Source organism: Letharia lupina (assembly GCF_014066315.1).
Source record: "Letharia lupina isolate WasteWater1 chromosome Unknown contig_6, whole genome shotgun sequence".
In the NCBI taxonomy this organism is placed as follows: domain Eukaryota; kingdom Fungi; phylum Ascomycota; class Lecanoromycetes; order Lecanorales; family Parmeliaceae; genus Letharia; species Letharia lupina.
In genome coordinates this window covers 1603435-1627686 of record NW_023502975.1, presented here as the reverse complement: position 1 = coordinate 1627686, position 24252 = coordinate 1603435, and the positions used below count along the sequence as shown (strand labels likewise).

General features: G+C 51.4%; 7 protein-coding genes across 7 annotated transcripts; 4 read left to right on the top strand and 3 right to left on the bottom strand.

Annotated features, from left to right (window-relative positions):
• Window positions 1–272: 272 nt before the first annotated feature.
• On the bottom strand, window positions 273–671 carry HO133_009250 (uncharacterized protein; the record flags this gene model as incomplete). Its single annotated transcript, XM_037300111.1, has 2 exons — window positions 273–467; window positions 558–671. 2 exons carry the CDS (start codon window positions 669–671, stop codon window positions 273–275), a joined length of 309 nt encoding a protein of 102 aa, XP_037154937.1.
• Window positions 672–1382: 711 nt separating this feature from the next.
• On the bottom strand, window positions 1383–4901 carry HO133_009249 (uncharacterized protein; the record flags this gene model as incomplete). Its single annotated transcript, XM_037300110.1, has 1 exon — window positions 1383–4901. The coding sequence occupies one exon, from the start codon at window positions 4899–4901 to the stop codon at window positions 1383–1385; it is 3519 nt and encodes a 1172-aa protein (XP_037154936.1).
• Window positions 4902–6004: 1103 nt separating this feature from the next.
• HO133_009248 (uncharacterized protein) lies at window positions 6005–9272 on the top strand (the record flags this gene model as incomplete). The annotated part of the gene is made up of 3 exons (XM_037300109.1): window positions 6005–6071; window positions 6229–6372; window positions 6427–9272. The coding sequence occupies 3 exons, from the start codon at window positions 6005–6007 to the stop codon at window positions 9270–9272; spliced, it is 3057 nt and encodes a 1018-aa protein (XP_037154935.1).
• Window positions 9273–11543: 2271 nt separating this feature from the next.
• Window positions 11544–16547, top strand: HO133_009247 (uncharacterized protein; the record flags this gene model as incomplete). The annotated part of the gene is made up of 15 exons (XM_037300108.1): window positions 11544–11749; window positions 11849–11953; window positions 12012–12152; window positions 12200–12953; window positions 13358–13368; window positions 13528–13710; window positions 13862–13963; window positions 14019–14026; window positions 14121–14162; window positions 14266–14376; window positions 14432–14767; window positions 14823–14834; window positions 14886–15089; window positions 15139–16381; window positions 16484–16547. 15 exons carry the CDS (start codon window positions 11544–11546, stop codon window positions 16545–16547), a joined length of 3522 nt encoding a protein of 1173 aa, XP_037154934.1.
• Window positions 16548–17351: 804 nt separating this feature from the next.
• On the top strand, window positions 17352–18781 carry HO133_009246 (uncharacterized protein; the record flags this gene model as incomplete). Its single annotated transcript, XM_037300107.1, has 2 exons — window positions 17352–17804; window positions 17858–18781. The coding sequence occupies 2 exons, from the start codon at window positions 17352–17354 to the stop codon at window positions 18779–18781; spliced, it is 1377 nt and encodes a 458-aa protein (XP_037154933.1).
• A 406-nt stretch (window positions 18782–19187) lies between these two features.
• On the bottom strand, window positions 19188–19819 carry HO133_009245 (uncharacterized protein; the record flags this gene model as incomplete). Its single annotated transcript, XM_037300106.1, has 2 exons — window positions 19188–19705; window positions 19762–19819. The coding sequence occupies 2 exons, from the start codon at window positions 19817–19819 to the stop codon at window positions 19188–19190; spliced, it is 576 nt and encodes a 191-aa protein (XP_037154932.1).
• A 2461-nt stretch (window positions 19820–22280) lies between these two features.
• HO133_009244 (uncharacterized protein) lies at window positions 22281–24040 on the top strand (the record flags this gene model as incomplete). The annotated part of the gene is made up of 3 exons (XM_037300105.1): window positions 22281–22387; window positions 22438–22692; window positions 22741–24040. The coding sequence occupies 3 exons, from the start codon at window positions 22281–22283 to the stop codon at window positions 24038–24040; spliced, it is 1662 nt and encodes a 553-aa protein (XP_037154931.1).
• Window positions 24041–24252: the final 212 nt, after the last annotated feature.

The window sequence follows — 24252 nt, the reverse complement described above, 5'->3', positions numbered from 1 at the left end:
ACTTCTACGGCTTTGTTATAAAAAGGTGGGCCGACTGTCTGACAGAGCTGAAGCTTGTTGGAGTATACATTACCCGTTCTCAACCAACTCTGATTATACATTAAGAAGGCTTTATACAAGTCTGGACGATTTCAAAATTCCGTCCTCCGTCATTCCTCAACTCAGAATCTATGGCCTTAGCTAGCACAACCAGCCTAGCACCCGTCCACCTCGTCAACTCCCCCTTCAAGCGCTTGCGCAACTACCAAGCCATCCCCACCATCCTCGAACAATCAAGCAACCAACAGGCTCCCCTCAGCCTCGCTCCCATAAACCTGTCCGTTCGGCGTATACGTCAACAGATACCTCATCTGCCCATACACCTGATCCCACCTCCAGCCTTTGATCCAGTACGACTGCTGCTGCAGGTTTGACTCGGCGTCGTAGTGTGCTTTGTTGTAGACGCGTTGGCCGATTTTGAAAGAGGGCTGGTGTTGGGAGAGTCAGCTGGAGATGACTTTGCTTTCTTTCTGACAATACTGATAATGGTGATGATGCATGCGTGCGTAAGTACGTACCCTTGGATGCGGCAGCCTGGCGGAGGGGACGGGGTCGGCGCGTTGCCAGGTTGTGGTTGTGGAGGGCGGAGTTGGGGGGAAGAGGCGGTTGAGGAGGGTTCGTGGGGGTTGCATTTTGGATGGCGATGGCGATGGCGATGCGAGGGTGTGTGTGTATGTTGGGGGGGGGATTATGAGGGAGGTGAGGATTCTAGCTGTGAATTAAAAGAAAATGATGCTTTTTGTCGCTCAAAGACATGTGTAGAATTCTATGAGGATCGAATGAATCAACAGATTGGAGAGAAAGAGAGAGAATGTAGAAAAGAAAGGCAAAGAAAAAGAGGATACAGTTTGTGACGCCTTGGAGAGAGCCTCGTTTGAAGGGGTGCCGCCTCAGACCGTGCAGCTGCAGCGCTTGCGGCGACAATAGTTATCGATTGGTGCATCTACCCGGTCGGGCAGCCACGTTCCGGAAACGATGAGGGAGGAGGCTGAGTGAGGATGAAAACAAAGGATTGGATGTCCAAATTTGGGCAGACAAAGCGAAGTCTGGCGCGCCTGTTTCTCATCGGTAAGGTAAGCTAGTGCTGGCAAGGGCGGTAGCGCGAGATGTTGAAGATAGATGTTAGCTCTTAGTGTTATATATGTATGATGCTTCATGATGATCTCGAATGGAAATGGGCTATGCTGGCACCCAGATATACCTCTCCGATGCACAGGAATATAGATTGCAACAGGCAGCCGACGAGCCGAGATGCGTGCGTACTTGCAACAGGGTATCGACCTCCGCCCTCCGATGGCCAATGCAAGCCCAACAAGTAGAGATGTCGTATACTCATCGCTTCATCAATCATCCTCGAGGTCAATCACCTCACGAGGCGCACTCTGCCTCGCCACCGACACGCTCGCGGTCCTTGCTGCCGCCAGCCCCGCACTCTTCCTGCCCGTGCCGTCCCCAGACTCGCCAGTCGCCTCTTCCTCCTCCTTGATCTCCCACTCTCCAGAGTCGTGAAGTATGATCGCCTTTGCGTCCAATTTACCTCTTTCTTTGAGCGCCGTGCGTACGTCCACGAAGAATGTGTCAATCATCAGACTCTGTGGCCGGGCATCCTGGCCGCAGATAGGGCACCTGAATTCATCTGGTCCACACGGTTCGCCGGGGACTTTGGCAGTACGCGTTTGTAGGAAGGTATCGCGGTCGAAGCATTGGTTATGGTGGCAGTTTATTCCTCTCACCGGGACATCGAAGATGCGGGCGGTGAAGGGGTCGGTGAGGTCAAGCACCTTTTGTGATTGGATGACTTCGATCTCCGGATCCGGAGTTTTGGACTGATCTAGAATGCGCTTGCGGGCCTCGAGCCATGGGAGAATCTTCATCTCATCATTGATCTTCTGCTCGTCGACGACCTGTATGATTTCTACTCCAATGGCAAACCTGGTGTTGCTATCTTTTTGAAAACCGATGACAGCGGTCGAGAGACTGTTCTGGCCCTCTTTAATATAAGACGTCACGTCGATAGGAAGGTCTTTTCCGTGATGTGTCTTCTTCCGAATGTCAAGCGCAATTCCGTTGAGAACGACGGCGGTGCTACCTGGCCAGACATTGTCTGCAACAGCCCACTCATTCTGAGTAGGCATCCCAGCTCTGTCCTTGAGACTTATGCAGCGGATTCGACAAAGCCGAGAGCCTGGCACGATCGCCCTTGTTGAGGGAGCCCCATGAGAACCGGGGGTATCACGTGCGAACCAATCGGTGAGCTCTTTGCTCACGCTGAAGTCCCAGCTCACATGGCGACTTTGGCTGTTGAGCTCCTCGGGAGGCATTAAGATATGCTTGATAAATCTGTAGCACTTTGCCATGCTGCTTGGATTCTCCTTCGGGTCAAAGTATGCCAGTGTTGGACTCCTGAGGTGAGCTTGATGGAGAGCGGACACGGTGGGATTTGCATGAGTTGGAAGAGCAGGGTAGGAGCGTATGAATGGAGTGGGGTTCGTATGGGGCGGAAGAGAAGAGGAGGAGTGTATGAATGGTTGGGGACTCAGTGCCGGCAGACTTGTTTCACTTGCGTGGTTGCTAAAGGATCTCCGATTTTCAGGCTGTGTACGGGGCCGAGGATTAGCAATGTTTGAAGATGGTACTCGGTTATGAGACTGCTGTTGCAGTCCAATATTCTGCTGGATTTGGTGCACATGAGAATGTCTGGGCACGTTTGTTGGTAGCACATACGGTGTTCGTTGGGCTGGCGTCGTCGGCAATGGATTGTCGTGAAGATTATCAAGAGCCCCCAATGAATTTCCCGCAATACCGGACGTGCGACGTTCCCTCTGGTGCTGCTGACCGATTCGTTGCCCGGGTGAGTTCATGGAGGCACCTGGACTAGAAAAGCCCTGCAATGTCGTAGGTGATTGTGTAAAGTTGCTAACCTGCGGAGAAGGAAATCTATTGGAGGCTAGAGTTTGAAATTGACTCAAAAGGTTGCCTTGTCTACAGATCTGAATTTCCTGGATCGCTATGGGCGCTGGGCCCGACACAGCGGATAGACTGTGGCGCTGTGCTGCGTGTAGATCGACTGGCAGAGGAGATTGAGTATTCTTGTTGTGCTCAGACTGAGACGTATTGCGTCTGTTTGAATTTGCGTTTGCTGGGGCTAGACGAGCCTGACTCTGTTGCTGCCGCGGAGGAGCTACACTCGCCGTTGGCTGTGCGACTGTATGTCCTCGGTGGAACCCCAGTGCTTGCTGATAGTCCTTGATAACAGCCTGTTGGTAGAGCGTTACTAATTCGACGGGGATGCTGCCTGATGACAAGCGGCTCATGACATCTTTGTAGTCTCTATTGAATACTTCTTCAGTAATGTAAAAACAATCATCCGGCTTGCCAGGCCATATGTCCCTCAACACTGCGCGGAAAATGATCTGCTGGAACAGAAATGATTCTACATTGAAAAGCACAATGAGCTCGTCGACCAGAGGCGGATACATCCTTTTCGTGCATCGAGACCACATGTCATCCCAAAACGTTGCCATCTTCTCTAGACATCTCAGTACGCTAGCGTATGCGGATGCAAACTCTGGCCTCTTCATAATCAAGTCCACTAAAGGTAAAGGAAAGGTCGAAAACCATGAAACGGCCTCGTCGACCATTTTTCCATTAGAAACCAACAAAAAGGCAACCACGTCCAGGCCCTTTCTGTGCATTTCGTTGAGACCGGGTATCTGTCTATTTGACTTTCGAACTTCGTGGTCGAAGCAAAAGAGTTGATGCAAGACTAGATAGAAGTGATCCGATTTTTCGCAGGCCTCGCGAAGCAATCCTAAACGTGGCCGCTCGATATGGCTACCTTCGCGGTTTGGCAAAATTGTGACGAGCTGCATCCGTTGTGTCAGGGCCCAAAAGAATGGATGCATCTCGATTCCTGAAGGACTGACGGCTGCACTACTCTGACCTTCCTGACTGGGTAGCGCTGTAGTCTTCGATGGTATTACTAAAGCGTCTTCGGAAGATGAGCCGGAAAGGCTTTGCAGTCGCTTCCTAGGCTCGTTCGTGACGTCTTGCGGGCGTTTGTTGGCGACGAAAGCTGGAAGATCATGATCAGCTTCCGACCTTGGTTGGCTCTTGGAGCCCGGAGGCCGACCTTGTTGTCGAGGACAGCTCGATGAGCTAGCGCCAGACAATTCTGGTGCAACCGCATAAGCAGCTATCTGACTAGGCCCGTAGTTACTTTTTCCAGCATCCTTGAGCAGTTTCTGAAACTTGTCCATGCCTCCGCATCTTGTCACGAGCTCCTCTAGGGTTGCCGTTGGGGCCTGGACCGGCCGGGCTTCGGCTGGTTGAGGCTGTGGTCCTTCGTCTTCGATTTCTACCGCATGGACGCTGTTTTGCGGAGCTTCCACGCTTGGGCTTGGAGATGGGAGTACATTCTCGGCGTTGGCAGAGACGTCCATCGGAATTGCCGGTGGGGTGTATGGATTTTCTTCTAGCGCCGGCGGCGATAGGACCGGCGGAGTTGAGCCGGCAGCGAGAGAAGTTGAAGGCCTAGTTGTGTGATTGTTTGCGCCTCCCTGCATCTGCAGTTGCGCAGGGTAGCTGCCACGGTCGGAGTCGGGTCCGAATGCTGTACTAGGCAGGTCGCTGTTCTTCCCAGTCACGGATACCTCGGGCGCCAACTCAGCTCTACGTGAAATTATTGATGCTTGCTCTTGGGCTTTCGGCATGGAGACTTTTGGAGTGGATCGATCTCGTGTGGACTGCGGTGATTGGCCTGTCATCCAGGCTTTTTGTGTGCCACCTATGAAGGCATTGGTAGTTGAATTGGACCGCTGAAATTCGTCCGTCGTCCGCGTCTGGGCTTTGGCGGCACGCATTTTGGCCTGGATTTTGGAAGGCTTCTCTAAAGCCTTCGTGAATTAATGGAAATGAGTCTGTTGAAGCAAAGTTGAACCGGCAAATATGCCTTTCTCGCCGAACAGGTACCAGAGGGAATCCACTGACAGGCGGAATTGGCTCATGGGAGCTTTTTGCTCATGATCTACCCATCAGTGAGCCCTGCTAAGAGCAACGTTGAGCATCGTGATGTATATGAATACGACTTGATGAACCTGCATCATATCTGAGGCAGGAACCTATTACAATGAATGCTTCCAAGGCAAAACTTTGACCAATCTTGGACTGACCCACGTCAAAGTAGGGCGTAAAGTCCAGTGCATTGAGTGGAAGAAGGCTTGAAGATTGGAGGTGTGACAGCGGAGGCTGGTCTTCTACGGCGTATATGTACCTATCCCTGCCCGAGAAAGAAACGTCGACACTTGAAGAACTTGTTTATAAGCACCAGGAAGAGCGGTGGTGTCTTTCCCGTATTCGAGTGATGCGTGCTGAAGTCTGTGTGAAGATGTTTTGATGGATTTGAGATTGAAAGCAGATACGAGTACCTTACCTGTCACGCTCTTAAATCCCCTGCAGAGGCTACTCTTAAGGGAGCCTTGCCCTTCTGGATATAGTGCCCGACTAGCTCCCCTTAGCTAGGTATGCGCGCGAAAGTGACCGCTCCGAGCGCCTTGGGAGCCGGAGAAGTTGGCAATCGATTTGCTCCTCCAGCAATCAAGTTCACCAACATCTGCTATTCATCTTGCTCATAACACATCAACTTCTCAATCGCAAGCGCTACATACACAAACCACTATATCGTAGGACTGCGGAACCGGAACCTGTCGGAACTATCCAAGGCAGAACATTTTCAGCCACCAAGCCCGTCATTGGATCATTTGCCGCAAGATTGGGCATTTGTTGGCTGAATGGTTCTCCTGGGAAAAAGGCCGAAGCATACGCGATCCATCAAATGCCGTTCCAGACCAGGCGGACATTCTAGTCGAGTGCGCCTGCGCCGACGTGAAGACCGCCTCTGATGAGTTGCCCCGTTTGAAAGGTAACGGGCTTTGGGAAGACATCAACGCATCAAACCAGCTTAGCCATGGCATCGAGACATCTAAATGGGTCCACGAAGAAAGCCGAGCATGGGGACATGCTACTGGTTGTTCGTGAGTTGCCCTCCATCTTTTACGTTTGACTTGCTGGCCTGGAGTCTACGTGCATATCCAAACACTGCTATGTTTCCAGACATGGGAACATCTCTTTCAACGCTCAATGCCATCGGAATAAAACCACCAATCTTTTTGCTGACGATCGGTCGTCTAGATGACTTTGAAGCTAGAAGCCCAGATGAATTGAGCCTCCGCAAGGGAGACAGAATCGAGCTCATAGAAAGAGACGACGATTTTGGAGATGGCTGGTATCTTGGAAAGCACATACAGAACGGCAAGACAGGGCTATTTCCTGAGGGTGAGATCTCCGTAAGTGCTGATGGTGTAAGGAGGCTGACACTCTGTTCGAAAGTCTACACAACAACCACACCAAAGACCATCCAAGTCTCTGCAACCACCATGTCCACAGCCGCGAAAGTTGTGGCCGGCAACACAAGCAATCTCCATAAAAGTGATCCATCCCGAAAAGAAGGGCAAAAACAGGGAATAGCAACGCTATCTTTGCAAGGCTCACCTGAGCCTATAAATTCTGACGGCGCAACTCCACCACCTCTGAACACCACTCCGCCGTACCAGAGGACAGTTTCAGTCCCGAGTGTCTCTATAGGATCCCAAGCGATGGCCGCTACTACGCCTACGCAAAGAAGCCTCAGTATGATGCATCAAGGGCCAGACGAAGATAGCCCAGTGATGAATGAAACATTGAGTGTGATTGATGAGCATATTACAGACATGAAGAATCCTCGGTCTGGAGGGCTGGCAGCCGCCAGGAGGCTGACGAATGAGTCTGGAAGCGAATACAGTACACACATCGATCAACGAACATCCTATATAAACGGCCACGAAACAGACGAAGAAGAGCGCAACCTTCACACAGAAAGAGAGGTGTTGACTTGGTCGCCAAGACAAGTAGCGGAACACTTGGAGGATATAGGAGTGGAGCCGAGGCACTGCGAGGTCTTCAAAGAGCAAGAAATATCTGGAGAAATTCTTTTGGCAATGGATCAGTCATCAATTTTCATGAAGGAATTTGATCTTGGTCCAGTAGGACCCCGACTGCGAACCTGGTACAAAATAAAAGCGTTGCAAGAGGAAGTCCGAGGACCTGAAATCATGAGGAAACAAACGACGAACATGATGAGTAGCAATGCATCGTCGGATGATCTTCGTCTACAGAGAGCAGGGTCTGCTGCAGGGTCAACATTTTCAACGAACTTGTTCAGCCAGCCAAGTCCTGGCTCTCCTCATCAAAGACACGGCTCTCCGTATATCCGAAATGATGGGCCGAGTCCTCAACCCTCACCGTCACCCCAACTGCTGCATTCTCAAAGGCGAGATGCAAGTTCTACTCCGGTCTCTTTCACATTCAAATCTGGACTAGACAGTCCAGGTAGACCTTCGGCTGCCTCAGTTCGTGAGTTCAACCATTCACGTCGCCATTCTGCTGTCGATTTCGCCTCAACATTGAGTCCAGCAACTCCAACCATACCGGATGAATCTTCAACATCTAACCAAATTAACATCACCTCACTGCATAAGAAATCTCCTTCCCTTGATCGCAACTGGGCAATGGGAGGTCCTCATCCTGCAATGAACGGCCGACCACGCTCTGCTACCAGTGGAAGCTTGTTTCTTCGCAACACCTTCGACCCGCATGCTACAGAGTCAAGTCAATCTCATGATATCTCACGCGATCTTGACCGCGAGTACGTTTCTGGCGGCGAAATGGATGGCAAGAAAGCACGAAACGTGTTAAGAAAGCGCGACACTACTAGCGTGAATCACTCACGGCAGAGCTCTTACCATGCAGAGACCAAACGACTGAGCTTTGCGGGAGCAATGCGCCACTCTCGTTTTAGCAGCGTTGATTCTATCAAGGATACTGTAGCAGCTCTAACCTCTCCTGCGACCAAGCTGTATCAAAACAACAATTTCATGGGGCACTTTCGTAACTCCTCTGCCAACGAGGCAGTAACGGCGACGCCATCAACGGCTGATATAAGTTCACCAACTGTCACTAAGCTTGAGTATGACAGCAAAAACACAAGTACAAAGCCAAATATGAAGATAATAACGTCGTCAACCGACGCCAGCAATGGAGCAGCTTCGAATGGCTCACCGAAGTCGGCAGTCGCTCCCGCTAAGTCAATCTCAAAGCCTCGCATGGGTCTCCGGGCTATTTCAGACGCCGTTACCGGCACCGAGAGGGCTCTTGTCTCCACTCCAGCTTCAGTCCCATCACCAATCAAGGAGGCTTCTGTACAATCTCCTGCGCGTACAGGTTCCACATCGCCCTCTGCAGCGTCTCAGAGCATCGAGCGAGAGAGTACCGATGCTTCTTCCAAGGATACCAGTGGCGCACCTACAAGACTCACACCTACCAGTGGGACGCGTCGGAAACCGAAGAAGGAGACCAGCGCATACATCCGCGGCCTGGAGCATAAGTCTCCTAAGGATCAAATGGAGGGTTGTGATTATAGTGGCTGGATGAAAAAACGGTCGTCCAACATCATGACGACTTGGAAGCCTCGACTTTTTGTGCTGCGCGGCCGCCGTCTCTCATATTACTATGCCGAGACAGATACACAAGAGAAGGGTCTCATTGACATTTCCTCTCATCGCGTCCTCCCGGCCGATCGCGACATCATCGCCGGTATCCACGCGACCGTGACTGGTGCAAAGTCCTCTCCAGTGTCGCCTGCAACCGCCCAGATGCCGACTTTAGCCTCCGAAGATGCAGCAACAATACAATCTAGATTGCCTGTTCAGAAAGCTGATTCGGACTCGATGTTCATCTTCAAGCTCGTTCCACCCCGTACTGGTCTCTCCCGCGCCGTCAACTTCACGAAACCAACTGTTCATTATTTTGCCGTCGAGAATATCGCCCAGGGCCGTCTGTGGATGGCCGCGTTGATGAAGGCAACCATTGACCGTGACGAGACCAAACCCATCACCACCACATATCAGCAGAAAACCATCAGCCTTGGGAAAGCAAGGGCCATGAAACAGCGACCCCCAGCGCTCATGAACCTCCTTCAAGAGAAGACTGAAGGAGGGGGAAACGAAGTGAAAAGCGAGGGGATGGGCTTGAATATCCAAGGGCTGGAACAAGACAAGGAAGGGACTGGGAGCTTAGATTGTGCGCTACCACGACCGACGGAGGAAGAGAATAATGTGGATGAAGCGAAGGAAGAGTAATTAGGGAACGAGCAAATATCTTCATTCATCTAGAACATTTCGACGACTTGAATTGCAAGAGGGGACTGGCACTCGGCAGCAAGGCGTCAGGGAATATGTCTCTAATGGCATGGAGGAATTCAGGATATGAACCTGTAATAAGATACTCTTTGTATGTTTTAACTTATAATCAACGGCTTACGAGTCGTGTTCTGATTCAGCTATATACACTTTGTGCTCGTTCGAGGGTTTGCAACCAATGGACTGCAAACTGTGAGGCTGTGAGGAGGAAACGCCGGGACCCACGTGACCCACGTGACCGATATTTGCTGCAAGACATAATTCTAGAGTACGCTCTACGGTTGCTGCCGGAACTCAACCCATGAAAGTAGGTAAGCCCTGTACCAACAAGAATAATGTGCCTCCATCTGTGATACTAATGCGAAGGCCCAGATCTTTTCGATCTCTTGGATCTCTTGGATCTTCTCGATCTTCTCCATGACTGGCGAATGGAAATCCCGAAGCAGGCGGTCAAGAAAGACACTTGTTCCGATTCATATGTTCACCGCCAGACTTTGGCCACTCCCCACTATTGAGGAGGTCTCTCCGCTGACCCTGGGCCGCACTTCTGCCATATTCGATGCTTCGCTTTCAAATGCAGATCCCTGATTATGAGACCCTATTGGTGAACCACAGTACGATGCCTGCTCATTGAAACAGGACTGGCTTAAAAGAATTGCGACTTTTGTAAAATAGCAAAAGAGCAAATTAGGCCGGCCGGGTGGAACACTATTAGGTACTGTGCTCCTGCAGTTTGACCGGCAATTGGCTCAAAGTACCGTAGAAGCATTGGATTGATGCCCAACGCAAGGGCGTGAAGTGAAGTATCATTTGTAAAGATCATGAATCAGAAAGCTTGGTGCTTCTCAATGGGTCGCAAGCGCAAGAGTCGGCGAGATTCCATGTCTTTTGTAAGTAGAAGAAGAAGAATGAAGAATAATAGAAGACTCATACATATGGCAGCAGCAGGCAGTACTGTATTAAAAATAGACCTACCGTACTTTACCTATTAATCCGAGGCAACAGATGGTTCGCACATGTAGTTTTGAAATACCCCGCCAGCTGGAATCTTGAAAAAGTACCTTGACGATACATGCTTTTGATCGCGTAGACACAGCAAAGTAAAAAGTCACGGTGGAGGTAACTACTAAAATCTTTCCTGCACATGCCGTGGCACTACTTAACAAATTTGGCGCACTAGCGTGACGCTCTCCCCTCCACTCGGATTTTCCCACTCTCAGCTTTTTCTTTTCCACTCTTCAGCACAAAGTTCAACTTCTCGACCTGCTCATTCAAAAGCATTTCTTCCGCGAATCTTTTCCTCTCGCCTTCGTGTCCCTTGGTGTCGCGGGTGTTCTTGATTTGTGGCTTTCGACTCGCGGTATCAGCTTTGTCAGTCCGTTCCAAGTCAGCGTCTTAGTGATCTGGTGAGTGGGCAAGCTTCCTTTTTTCTCCCGCTGCCACACTGCGCTCATCAAGGCCTGCAAATTCACTCCGATTGAGTCGCATCAGCTGGATCCCGAGTCCTCTAGCTCCTGAAACCCCTCATCTATCACTCAGGCACGGATTGAGCAGGCAAATTCGAATGGCCTGCCGCATTCACTGCTGAAAGTCTTGGCATGGCTGAACACTTCACCCAGCGGCCCAAGTAACACAGTCAACTCATGCTTGCTCTTCGCAAAGGCACATTCACTGTCAAACGCAGAGTCACAATTTTCATCAGCGCTTGAGGCTAACAACATGAGGCCTAGGTCAGCGAGCGTGAATCTTCTTCAAACCCGATTGCTTCACCCCACAGAAATCCTTATTTGAAAAGTATTAATATCCCGCACCGCTGGAGCCATCCTTTCAAAGTCTCTCCACACCACATCCACAATAACATCCCTTTGCTATCAGTTTCTCCTTTCTACTTGGAGTTAAATATCAGCGCAAGCAAGCGGTCATCAAATCATATATCTCTGGGCACTCGGATTTCCCATCCCTTCGAGCAAGCAGGCACTGCGAAGCACTGAGTGTTGAAATTGCGTTGTCTACTGCATCGGCTGGAGAATACAGAAGCATCTAGGTACGTCTAAAATACGCAAAACAACCTAGACTTAGTACCGTCTACTGCTCGGGCATAATTAACAGATCCTCCTTAGTTCTCCCAGTTCCAAACATCACTAAATCTCTGTCCCTCCTTTCCACAACCCTTTCTCACTCAACTATCCGAGCCTAGCGACACTCGGCACAATGAGTTTCCAAAATTACGACAACTTTCCCCAACAGGGTCAGCAAGGAGATGGTGGAGCTGGCCCCGGCGGTCCCCCACAACAAGACCAGAACATGGGCGGGCAGATGCCTCCCAACTCTGCTGGTGGTTTCCAAGGTGGTAACGGCGGTGATCCCGGATCCGCAGGTGGACAGTCGCAAGGAGGCGATGCGAAGACGACCTTATGGTATGATGTTCCCTCCCCTCTTGCACTCTGGCTTTGGCTGCAGTAGTCAACACGATGCCTCGATCAAACCTCATGCAGTAAAGGCTGATAGTGATACAGGATGGGCGAGCTTGAGCCCTGGATCGACGAGAACTTTGTACGGACAGTTTGGTACAACATGGGCGAGCAAGTCAATGTGAAGATGATTCGTGACAAGTTCTCTGGGTAAGCCGGTCACTCCGGGTCTTCTAAACGTCTGCCGATGCGTACTGATCTCCAGCAGTAATGCTGGCTACTGTTTTATCGATTTTCAGAGCGCTGAGGCTGCCGCCAAGGCCTTGACTCTCAACGGTACCATCATTCCCAACTCCAACCGTCCATTCAAGCTGAATTGGGCATCTGGCGGTGGTCTGGCTGACCGAAGGTATGCTTTCTCCGCCGTATTTGCAATAGACTTTGCTAATGTCTTAGCCGCGACGAGCGTGGCCCAGAGCACTCAATTTTTGTTGGCGATCTCGGGCCGGAGGTCAATGAATACGTCTTGGTTTCTCTCTTCCAAAATCGCTTCCCATCATGCAAATCCGCCAAGATCATGACAGACCCAATCAGCGGAATGTCCCGCGGCTACGGTTTTGTTCGCTTCTCAGACGAGGGTGACCAACAGCGCGCATTGCAAGAAATGCAAGGGGTCTACTGCGGCAACCGACCCATGCGCATCTCCACAGCAACACCAAAGAACAAGACCGGTGGTGGAGGGCCAGGAGGTATGGGCATGCCAGGTCCAGGTGGCCCAGGAGGCGCACCAGTAGGCGGCATGAACTACATGGGAAATCCTCCTGTCGGATACTACGGCCAGCCTCAGCCAATGAACCAGTTCACCGACCCGAACAACACCACAGTCTTCGTTGGAGGGCTTTCTGGATATGTCACGGAGGACGAGCTCCGCTCTTTTTTCCAAGGTTTCGGAGAGATCACCTACGTCAAGATTCCTCCTGGGAAGGGCTGCGGTTTCGTTCAATTTGTCCAGCGTCACGCAGCAGAGATGGCCATTAATCAGATGCAAGGCTATCCCATTGGCAACTCACGGGTCCGTCTCAGCTGGGGACGTAGCCAGAACAATTCTGGTCCTGCCGGCACTCCATACCGTCCTGCCCCTCCTCCACCTGTGTACCCATCTATGGGAATGCCTCCTTCTCACCCTTACGGCAATTTCGCTCCAATGAAGGTATGCATCCATATACCATCCTCACTAAAACGAACAGTGCTAACTTTCTTGTAGTAAGATACCCCCTATTCTTCAAGCTTTCTAGGCGGTTTTCCTGTATCAGGCATTCGCGGTGAACTCTCGAATTTGCCCTTCGCTTCTTGAAATGGCCTTCGCTCGAGGGCTCCTTCTCCGATTAGCGTTATCAATAGAGGAATACACGGAGGAAATCTGCAAAAAGTTTCTTTGCTCATCTCATAGCATGCGAGTCCACGGGGTGGCTGTACAGCAAGAGCGCCTTTCAGGGCGAGGACACGAATGCTACGAACCCTTCCCCATTCCAATGTACCTACTCCTGAATGTGTTGTATGGCTTGTTGTTGCCTGGGTTTTCCTGATAGATGTGATCTTGTTTACTAATCACAGAGTACTGCACTGTTCTTACTTCCTAGCCTTCTCCTCTCTATGTACAGCCAAAGGCGTTCCTTCCTCCCCAGTCTTTACTTAGGGTTTTCTGCACCTTTGGAACTCTGCTGAGAGCTCCGCCCAGAATGCTGCCAAACAAATCAGATCTGCTGACCACACCTGCCTCTTAGTCCCAACGCAGCTCACATGCACCCACCTCATAGCCCTGGCAGAGGCCCTCCGCAAGGTCCCCCCGGAGCCCTCTCGCCCGGCGCTCCTGGTCCGGCAGATCCTATCCCAGTCAACCAGCTTAACGACATGTACATGCAGCAGCAACAGGACGTCAGCAACCGCCTTGAAGCAGATGGCAGGGGGTATGGAAATGTCTTCTCTCAATAGGCAATTCCCAGGGGTCGAGACTGGGTAGGGACTAGATTCATAGTCTGCTGTTTGTGCGATTGTGAAAGCAAAGATTAAGCGACAGGAGTTGGGGAGTTTCTTTGCACATCCTCTCTGATCTTCGAGGGCGGAGTGCAAGGAGAGACGAGAAGGCGGAGGCAATTTCCTTGTATCATTAGGCATCTTAAGCATGGCTGGCAGCGACATGCCGGAGGTTGCAGATCACGAGTGAGTGGAGAAGATTCTCTTAGCTTTAGCATATCTTGAGTTTCGGATATGATAGACCTAATGGTATGCTTGCGATTTGAAATGCTGGTAGCTCTTGCGTAGAAGTCGCAAGGCTCTTTCCTCCCATTTGACTTGCACTCACTTACACGTTTCACAGCGTGGCAGGTGCAGCCTGCTCGTAACATCTACCTCAAGAGGAGTTTCTCAGACTATTAACTCTGTCTCATCCTCTATGGCATCGCAACGCCATCGATCCACTCGAGATCTTTGAAAGCACTGGCAGGATCCATTACAAGCCCAAGTCGCAGCAATGAGGTACCAAAATTGGGACGTCCTCATCTTCCCTCTGGTTGGAGACTCGAAGACTCCACTGCAGGAGTTTGGGACCACTTGTACCGTCAATCAAGACCCTGGTGAGGATATTCTAAAGCTAGCTTTGTACACCGCAGCTGACGAGTACAACAATAGACGTCGTTCCCTTCCAAAGCCCTTCTGCTCATCCAGCCTACTTGGCCGTCGTGAGGGCCCCGTTGCCGACTGTCTCATGCTTTATACCTAGTCTCCCGCCTGGGTCCCCATTTCGAGTGTCGTTACATAGCTGGTCCACACCAACGGTTAGCCGTGGGAGTGTGGCTAGAGCTCCTCAACAGAGCATGGTGGGGTTCGAGGCTAAGGTCGTGCTTGATGGCGTCTGCATTGCGTTTGTCACAGTGCTTCTCGTTTTGCTCCCTACTATGAGTTGGCTGACGGACGATGGCAGAGGTGCCTTGTTGAATAAGGATCCTCCTTGGCCTCAGATGATTGGTGAGTAGGTACAAAGTGCCTCCAAGTTCCGCTACGCTAACACTTCTCGCTACAGATATATGCTCTCGTATGCATACTTACACGTCACCGAAGAAACTTTACGCTGACGCAGGGCTAGACACGGACAAAGATGGCAACCACGACCAGCTTCGATTCCCTCCATTCCATACAGAGGTACTGACGCAGACTTGGGCCAGTCCTGCTCAGGACATGGGAAGAATCAAGATCGTCATCACTGAAGGGATCAACCATGGGCCAGGAGTGTCCGCGTTTGAGAGAACAAAGAACCTAGTCTCGTTCTCTTTTCAGCATGCTCCTTTACGTGAGGTAGAATTCAAACATTTCAAGCTACTTATGCTAACATTTTGCAGATATACTGGAGAATTGTGGCATCGCTTGGCCAAACCAAGGATTGTACTTTCAGGCTGCACAGCAATTCCACCACGTATCGTCGCCTCACACGCAAGCAGCAGATCCGGATATGCATGCCCATTCTCCACGCCGCCGAAATGCATCAATGGTCAGTGCAGGTGCAAAGCTCAATCCAGCAATAGGCCCATTACCGAATCCGGTACCCGGATTTCGTCCTCTTGGACTCCACAATGATGATCCTTTCCGTTCCCAGCATGGCCCAACGCCTGGACCGTTCACTGGTGCAGCCAATCTCTACAATTACCGAAACCCATGGAGCAGTAATACTACGACCTCAGGTGATATTTCTATGAAAGACCGGTCTCGCTCTACTTCAGACAGCTATGACGAACCGATGCCAGATGTCACTCGTCCTCCGTCACCGGCGAATAGCCGCCGCAGCCATCCTATGCCCGACTACTCTCGCCCTCACTCACTAGCAAGCAGTCGCCAGGTCTCCTGGTATACAGGTGAAGATTCGGGTGCAATGAGAGTTTCTCACCTTGGCTACGTGGAGGAAAATGCGGAAATCGACGAGCAAGTGAGCGAAAGCCTATTCAGTGACTTGATGACTCGGTTGAGTCCCCGAGAATTCTCAGCCAACAGCGGCATTTCTGCTCCATCAAATACCAGAGTCAACAGTGCAGCCAACACACCCCCAGGAAAATCTTCAATGGCGGCGGAGCTTAGAGGCGTCTCGTATGCCGGCATGCCTCGTTCCGTGTCTGTCACAACACGAGACCCTCCACCCTCATTCAATACACGTGTAGCATCGAATAACAGCATCAACCCTGGCTTTGACAACCCCACGTCAGCTTCTCGCCAGTCAGAGATCAACGATGCAATCGCCGAAGAAACTGAGGACAGAACCAACAAAAGGCCTGTTGGAAGGCCCGCAGGGAACGTGAAAAGCAGGAAGGAAGGCCGGACCAGCGAGATGGGCCTTGAAGTACCGAGTATCAAATCTCAAAGACGAGCATCTGCGCCTTCCGCTAGTGCTCTAGGCAAAGAGAACAGTGGAAGCGCCAATGGTGAGAAGTCCGGCGAGGGGAAGCGGAAAAGAACGACCAAAGTTGCTGCGTCGAAGGGCAATTTGAAGGGTGGACTTGACAATCCAGACAGCTCTCCAACGAGGAAGGTCTCAAAGCTGAGTCCAGGAGATACAATGCACCCCGAAAATGAGATCGAGTACGCAATTCCCCCGTGCGTGATTCTTATTCTAGACCAAGGCTTGAGTCTTGGGAGACGTGTTTCTGAAGGTTTTACTCTCAAACAGGCAATGCTAACTACGAGATTGTGATCTAGCGACTTGACGGAAGAAGGGGTTGTCATGAGGGTCCCGCTAGGAGAACTCGACAACATCATGTGAGCGAGGTTCAATATGGAGCATGCTCAGGTCAAGAAGGAAGAAATGCGTTTGTTGTCTCGTTTGTATTGCAGTACGTGTTCGCGTTGTATCAAAATCGGAGCTCTTCCATCCACGTTATGGGTCGTGGGGAAGATCGTCCCGTAGGAGGTACATTGATTATTTTTGAAAATGCCCGAATACGCGTGCATTGTACATTTGCATGTTTTGCATGAGCAGGAACTTTCTGGTGTGTCTCTATCCATCATGGGCACAACAGGTCCAGTAGAGGAGCAGTCTCGCTGGGTTGCTGGATACCGATAGATTCATAGTTATAGAATTCCATACCATCAATGTGTCTATCAAGTCTAGAGATCTTGAAAACACTCTGTGTTCACCGCCCCCAAATCCTCACCCATTTGCTGTGGAAAGCGAGAGACCACGCTAGAAGGCGCAAATGGGTGACACTTTAGTCCTGCTTCCACCACTTCAAATCAAAAGACATTTCATAGGTCTTATTACCCTTCTGTATCAAAGACAGTCTTTGGTGTTGATTGACTGGGTAACTCAATAAGTGGTGAGAACGTCCTCCAGCGACCGCTCAATACCCAGAGAAGGATCGCCATTGGTCGTCATCCACCTTGTCAGACTAACGTTCAGATCAAATACCTACCTCAAAGAACCCTACTCGGAATACAGCTTTGACGCTTTAACCACTACTGTGACATCAAAACAAAAGCACTTTGGGCCTTGAGTATAGTCCAGCCATCTTGCTTCCACCTATCTACTCTACATCCATTCTCTTCTACCGCCACCACCAACCCCACCATGGCTGACGAATCCGCCGCCGACGAAACGCCCATCACATTCAACGTCAAATCCTCCAGCGATGCCAAATATGTCCTCACAGTACCCCTCTCTATGACAGTCATCGACCTGAAAACTAAGTTATCAGGCCCCGAATACGCAGACATACCGCCAGACCGCCAACGCCTCATCTATTCCGGCCGTGTCCTCAAAGATGCAGATACGCTGGGCTCGTACAAAGTGAAAGAGGGAAACACGGTGCATTTGGTGAAAGGTGCTGCGAGCAATCAGAGACAGAATCCGGCAAATCAGGGAAGCGTGAACGCGGGGAGTACAGGGGCACAACCGGCTACGGGCGTGCCTACAAATCTGGCCAGTGGGACGGGGCAGGATCCGCTGGCGGGATTGACGGGGGCGAGATATGCAGGCTACGCGCAGATGCCTAATGCCAATATGTTTGGGCCTGACGGTGGAGTCTGTACCAAGTTGCCTCCCTTTCTCAATCAATCTTGCTAACATGTACATAGATGGGTCCACCACCGGATCCTGAACATATGGCCTCTATGCTCGAAAACCCCAACTTCGCCTCCACTCTGAACGAAGCCCTCGCCAATCCACAAGTCATCGACCAAATGATCCGCTCGAACCCTATGCTCCGCGACATGGGTCCACAAGTCCGCCAGATGATGCAAGATCCTGGCTTCAGAGCCATGATGACGAATCCAGAAGCTTTGAGGAACATATCACAGATGCAACGATCATTCGGCGGCGGCATGTTCGGCGGTATGGGCGGTGGTAGTCAGGCATTTCCAGCTCCAGGCATCACGGATACGACACCAGGCCAGCAGCCTTCAGCGGAAGGGGAGACAGCTACGCCTAGGCAGCCAGATGCTACACCACAGCAACCTCCGAACCCATTTGCTATGTTCGGCAACCCCGCTGGCGCTGGTGGAGCAGAAGGTGCAAATCCCTTCGCAGCACTTTTCGGCCCAGGCGGTATGGGCGGTATGGGCAGGAACACTCCAGGCTCTCCTCCACCAGCTGGCACGCAAGCACCTGGAGCCACTCCACAACCGGGTACTAATCCCATTGCCGATATGGCACGGAACATGATGCAGAACCCACAAATGATGCAGCAGATGATGGGCGCTATGGGTGCTAATCCCACCGCCAATCCTGACCCCAACAATCCGACCGCCAATTCAGCAGCACAAGCCGGCTTCAATCCCTTCACTGCTCTGCAAGGTTTGGGTGGATTCGGTGGTGCAGGAGGCTTTGGCACACCACCACCACCGGCACCGCAGGATGATAGGCCGCCGGAGGATAGGTATGCGGAGCAATTGAGGCAGTTGAATGATATGGGTTTTTATGAATTCGAGAGGAACATTGAGGCGTTGAGGCGGACGGGCGGGAGTGTGCAGGGGGCGGTGGAGTATCTGCTTACGCACTGAGCTGCGAAAGCAATGGACTGAGATCGGAGAAGAGAGCAACTGAGTGACGGCGAGCACGGTGAGGGCCAGGCAGCAAGACTAACACGCATGCTTAAGGTTTCATGAAATAGAGGCGAAAACGGCGTGCCCATTTTGCTGCTAACAGTATCGCTAGCAGTAACTATGCTTAGTATGTACAGCGCAGCTTTCCCATCCAGCTGGCTCAGTGCTTTATCTCGAATTCCCGATCCACGCTCTGCATCCTTCCCCCTCTGAATGCCTCTCTTTCCCTTCTCCACCCATGCAGTTGTAAATGCGACAGATTCCTCTCCATGCTATGCAATGTCATGCAACGTCGTCAAAGCACTGTGCTAAACTCTCCCAAGAAGCAAGAGAAAAGGAAAGAAAGATGAAGAAGACGCTTTCGTCATACTCCCAAAAGACCCTGACTCTTTCGCCGCCGAGGCAACGTCCACGGCACCCCCATCACCACCTCGCCCTCGCTGAAACCCCAGAAATAAACCGCCATGCCTATTATATAATAAATCCCCGCGTTCGTGCCCTGATACAGCAGCAGGGCCGCCAGGCTGCTCAACGGGTAGATGAACAGTCGGGCTTCGATACTCCGATGCATCGCCGCGAGCGCCGTCGTTGCCCTGTTCGGCGCTCTCGGAGGGGAGGCGTTGGAGTCTGTGTGTTTGTGGCCGGTCCTTTGCGACGTGTGGCTGTAAGAGGCGGCGGTGTGGTTGTGGTGTAACCGGGTGGAGGTGGCGGCGCTGGTGAAGAGTGGCAGAGGCCATTCCCAGCATAAGCCGAGCAGGCCGAGGAGGAGGTTGATGATTTGGAGGATCGGGATGGGCCGGACGGCGTGGTCGAGGTTCGTGGTTAGGAAGTCCCAGAAGAGTTTCGGCCAGAAGAAGCCGCTGACCGAGGCGGCGACTTGGTCTGTGAAGTGTTAATGAGTGAGCGGGTGGTGGGGATTGGGAGAGGTGAGGACGTACAGGCTGCGGCGGTGAGGATTATGAGGCGGGCCCAGTGGTTCTTTATGAGTTTGCCCATTGCCAGGAGGAGGTGGGCGGTGATGGGAGCACTATTATCGGAGGTAGGGTCGGGGTTCGAGCATTGTCTGTAGTGGTGGGGCAGAGAGTGAGCGGCGGTATTATTGTAATTAACTGGGCAGCTCAAAGGCTCATGGCGTGACGTGCTATGCTGTAAGACTCGAGTGGAACAGCTGGATTATAGAGTGAGAGCGACGACGAGGTTGGAGGTTGGAGGCAAGGAGTCTCGAAGACGAAATGTGTCGAAGTGGGAGAAGGAGCATTCAAGTTTATCCCACCCCTCTCCCTGGAGCGCATGGAGAAAGCCCATGGTATGCCTGGTACATCGGCATAGGTAACCACAGGCTTGAACTCTGGGATCTTACCGTAATCGACCAATTCGTCTGGAGTCTCTTCACGCCAATCGATAGCTTCATGCAAGCCATGATCCAGAAATATAACCGCCGAGGGTCCAGGACTCCAGTTAGCGTGTGATTTTATGCAGCAAATCACGGGCGGGAGCGGGGGTGGGGGGCAACATGCTAGTGGAAATTGGGAAGGTGGATGGTAGAACTGGACCGTGATTGGAGGGGTGGCGACAAGATTTATGCAAGGGCGGTTTGGGGTGGCTGATATTGTTGTCTTTGCAGATCGTTGCGACAAAGAGCAGTAAGGTGGTGGCACTCTGTGCAGACGCGGCACTGCTGGAGAACATACGGTAGCAACTGATGGAATGAGGAAGTCTGTACTGTGCCGTGCTGTGCTGTGCTGTGCTGTGCTGCTGTGCTGTGCTGTTCAAGAAGAGTGCGTTTGGGAGAGGGAATCAGCTCGAGAGGCTGTTCTAGTTGAAGAGGTCCGCTCTTTGGGCCCCTCTAGAGTCGAGTACGCGCCCAATGGATTGGTGCATTCAATGAATACGGACGGCAAAGGAATTCTGGACATCTGTGCACTGACAGCCTGTAAGCTCGTGACCCTTCATCCTGTAGCTGCGGTCCAGCAGCATATGCTCTCATTAGACTTCCCAAGCCTTGCGGACGAGAGACGATAGAACTGTAGAAGCTTTCGTAGCTTTTGTGATTGCCAACAAAGCGATGGCTCTCTCACGGCCTTTTCTCTTTACTCTTTAGTAGTCACCATGGTCTAAGACTTGCTAAGAGTACCTAAGAAGTTGTAACGGCGTGCTTGAACATGCCGAGCTGCCGCCAATGTCAAGCTAGTGCTCGTAAATATTTAGCGTATTATCTTCAGCGTCTATTCCTCTCCGCTGATTGGCTCTGTAAACAACGTCTTTCCAAACCACTGCAAGCTTCAACGTCCCGAGGCCAGTCATGCATGAAACGCTCAATTCACACAACACAGAAAGCGTTTGGCGCAAGCCTCTTTTACGTACCGTACAGCGAATAGCTATGGCTCAACTCCCTGCCCTTCTCCTCACGGGCCTTTGCGAGTCACGACTTTACGGATACCGGATCAAGGCCATCGATCTCTTAGTCTTATCACACCGCAAGATAACCCCGATTGGGAGACTGCCTCGAGGGCTTATGACCTGATTCTCGACATCTACTGCTGTCTCCACGAGGGCCAAGGATTGCAATCCCACACAAACGCGCGCCCTGATCATATCCAGGTTCCAAGCCAGCATTCCGCATAGGCGCATAAGTGTCTGGCTGAATCTTTCCGAGCGTTCCATAGAGCCATGTGCGACGCTACCGACTTTTCTTTCTACATTTTCGACCCCCTACAGTCCACACCCTGACCGGCACTTCTGGGAGCCTCATACACATTCGGCATTGAAAGACCAAGGAGTACACAGACTCGACGAAATCCTCGGAGTATCTGTCTCAGAACCTACACCATCGGACACGGCGAGAAGACGCCCAGGAGTCTTTCCCGCCGCAGGCTCAGGGCCGCCAACTTAGACACGAGCTTGTAAGAGTTCTGATCTTTGAAGGCCCCTGCTCCTGAAAAGGGCGGAGCCCATCTGCGATACGCAAAGTCGACAACAAAGGACTCTACCTCCCGAGGGGTTCAGCGTACCTGGAGAAATACCTAAGCGCTCAACCCTCAAACCCAATACTTCGAAGTCCTCAGCCCCACTCTGGAGTCTTCTATACATACAGGAATCGAGTTCACAACGTGCGAGGCATAAGGTAAAGAGGTGGAGACCTAAGAATTGGTGGGGTTTCTGTACCCTGGCTGCATGCGGGTTCATGGCATTGGGAAATAGCATCTATAACTCAGGCGGGATCATATCACTCCTGAGGGACAGCATCACGATTGGAATTTTAGCACCTCTTGCCAACCTTGCACCGGCTGTCAGTAACATCGAAAGACGCTTGTGGGACCTTGGTCCGTGCCTTGGATTGTTCTATCTTTTGATATCTGTGGCCCTTCGGCCTGCTCGTTTGCATGATCTCTGAGTGATCTCGAATTTAGGCCACGCATGTTCTGCATTTTATCATATACAAAGGCATATCATCAGCATGGCAGTTGGTCAAAAAGGATGGTTCAGCAAGGAATTGACATGGAGGATGGTAGTTTTCAATGCTTTATTTCATGGCTTACATGTTGGATTATTCATTTTAGGATGGTGAGCTGGATCCCCGGAGAGCTAACGATTCAATGCTGATACATCTGCAGGTCGAAGCAAGCATCTGATAAACGACTAAGTGGACTTAACAAGCTCACATTCTCTGTATGGATTTCTCGGGGCGCCGGTCTGGCACTGTCAGTGGATGGGACGATCATAGTATTGCCAATGTGCAAGAACCTTCTGAGGTGGATAAGACCAAAGATAAGATGGCTACCGCTGGATGAATCGCAATGGTTTCACAGGCAGGTGGCTTACTCTCTGCTCTTCTGGACTTGTGTTCATGTTTGCGCGCATTACGTCAAGTGAGCATCTCAACGCATTCATGTTTTATGCCCTGCTGACATAGATAGCTTCTTCAATGTTGAACGGAACCAGATAAGACCCGAGACAGCAGTGCAAATACACTACACCCAAGTCGGGGGCATAACGGGTCATGTCATGCTCTTTTGCATGCTCATGATGTTCACCACCTCCCACGTTCGAATCCGGCAGCAATCCTACGAAACATTCTGGTACACCCACCACCTCTTTGTCCCTTTCTTTCTCGCCCTCTACACCCATGCCACCGGATGCTTCGTCCGGGACACCGACCTTCCTTACTCTCCTTTCGCCGGCTCGCCCTTCTGGAATCACTGTCTGGGCTATGAAGGCTGGCGCTGGGAGCTTTGGGGAGGCGGTCTATACCTGCTCGAGCGGATCTACCGTGAGATACAGTCTCGCCGCCCCACGCGCATACACAAAGTTATCCGTCACCCTTACGATGCGCTCGAGATTCAATTCTTTAAACCAAGCATGAAATACAAGGCCGGTCAATGGCTGCTTTTGAATGTACCCTCGGTCAGCACAACCCAATGGCATCCTTTTACCATCACTTCTTGCCCTTTCGATCCCTACGTTTCCATTCATGTCCGCCAAGTCGGCGACTGGACTCGTGCTCTTGGTGACGCCCTTGGAGCCGGACCCTCCCAAGCGAAAGAATTCGATGGCCTGGACCTCATGGGCATCTACGAAATCGCTCTACAAAATGGCCAAGAAATGCCCGCCATCCGCGTTGACGGCCCCTACGGTGCTCCGGCCGAGGATGTCTTTGACAATGAGATCGCCGTCCTCATTGGCACCGGCATTGGTGTTACGCCGTGGGCCAGTATCCTCAAGAACATATGGCATCTACGCGCTGGCCCAAATCCACCACGCCGTCTACGAAGGGTAGAATTCATCTGGGTCTGCAAAGACACCAGCTCATTCGAATGGTTTCAAACCCTCCTATCCTCTCTCGAAGCTCAATCTATGGAAGCAGCCGCTGGCTCCGGCGCTGGTCCCGAGTTCCTCCGCATACACACGTACCTCACCCAGCGCTTGGACATAGACACAACGGCAAATATCTACCTCAACAGTGTCGGCACGGACCTCGACCCTTTAACAGCGCTGAACAGCAGAACCAATTTCGGGAGGCCAGATTTCAAGAAACTTTTCGGTGCTATGAGGGATGGAATCTCGGATGGAAGCTATATGAATGACCTGAAGGGTGGGGAATCAGATGTGGGAGTCTACTTTTGCGGACCAAACAATGCAGCGAGAGATATCAGAACGGCCACTGATGAGGTGACATCGAGTGACGTCAGGTTCAGGTTTTGGAAGGAGCATTTCTAGGCTGAGATGGGAATTCATATCAAATTCTCTTTGAAAATTTCAGCGGCATTTTGCATTACGAAGCGTTGCATGGCGACTGCATTGATGATGACAAAGTTTTTGTACACCTCTGTACGACACTTTTATGACCCTCAGTCCCACATCCATGGTGATATTCAAGCATGAATTTCTGCTCTGAGTAAGCCCGTCGTTACCCATCAAGTCCCGAATCC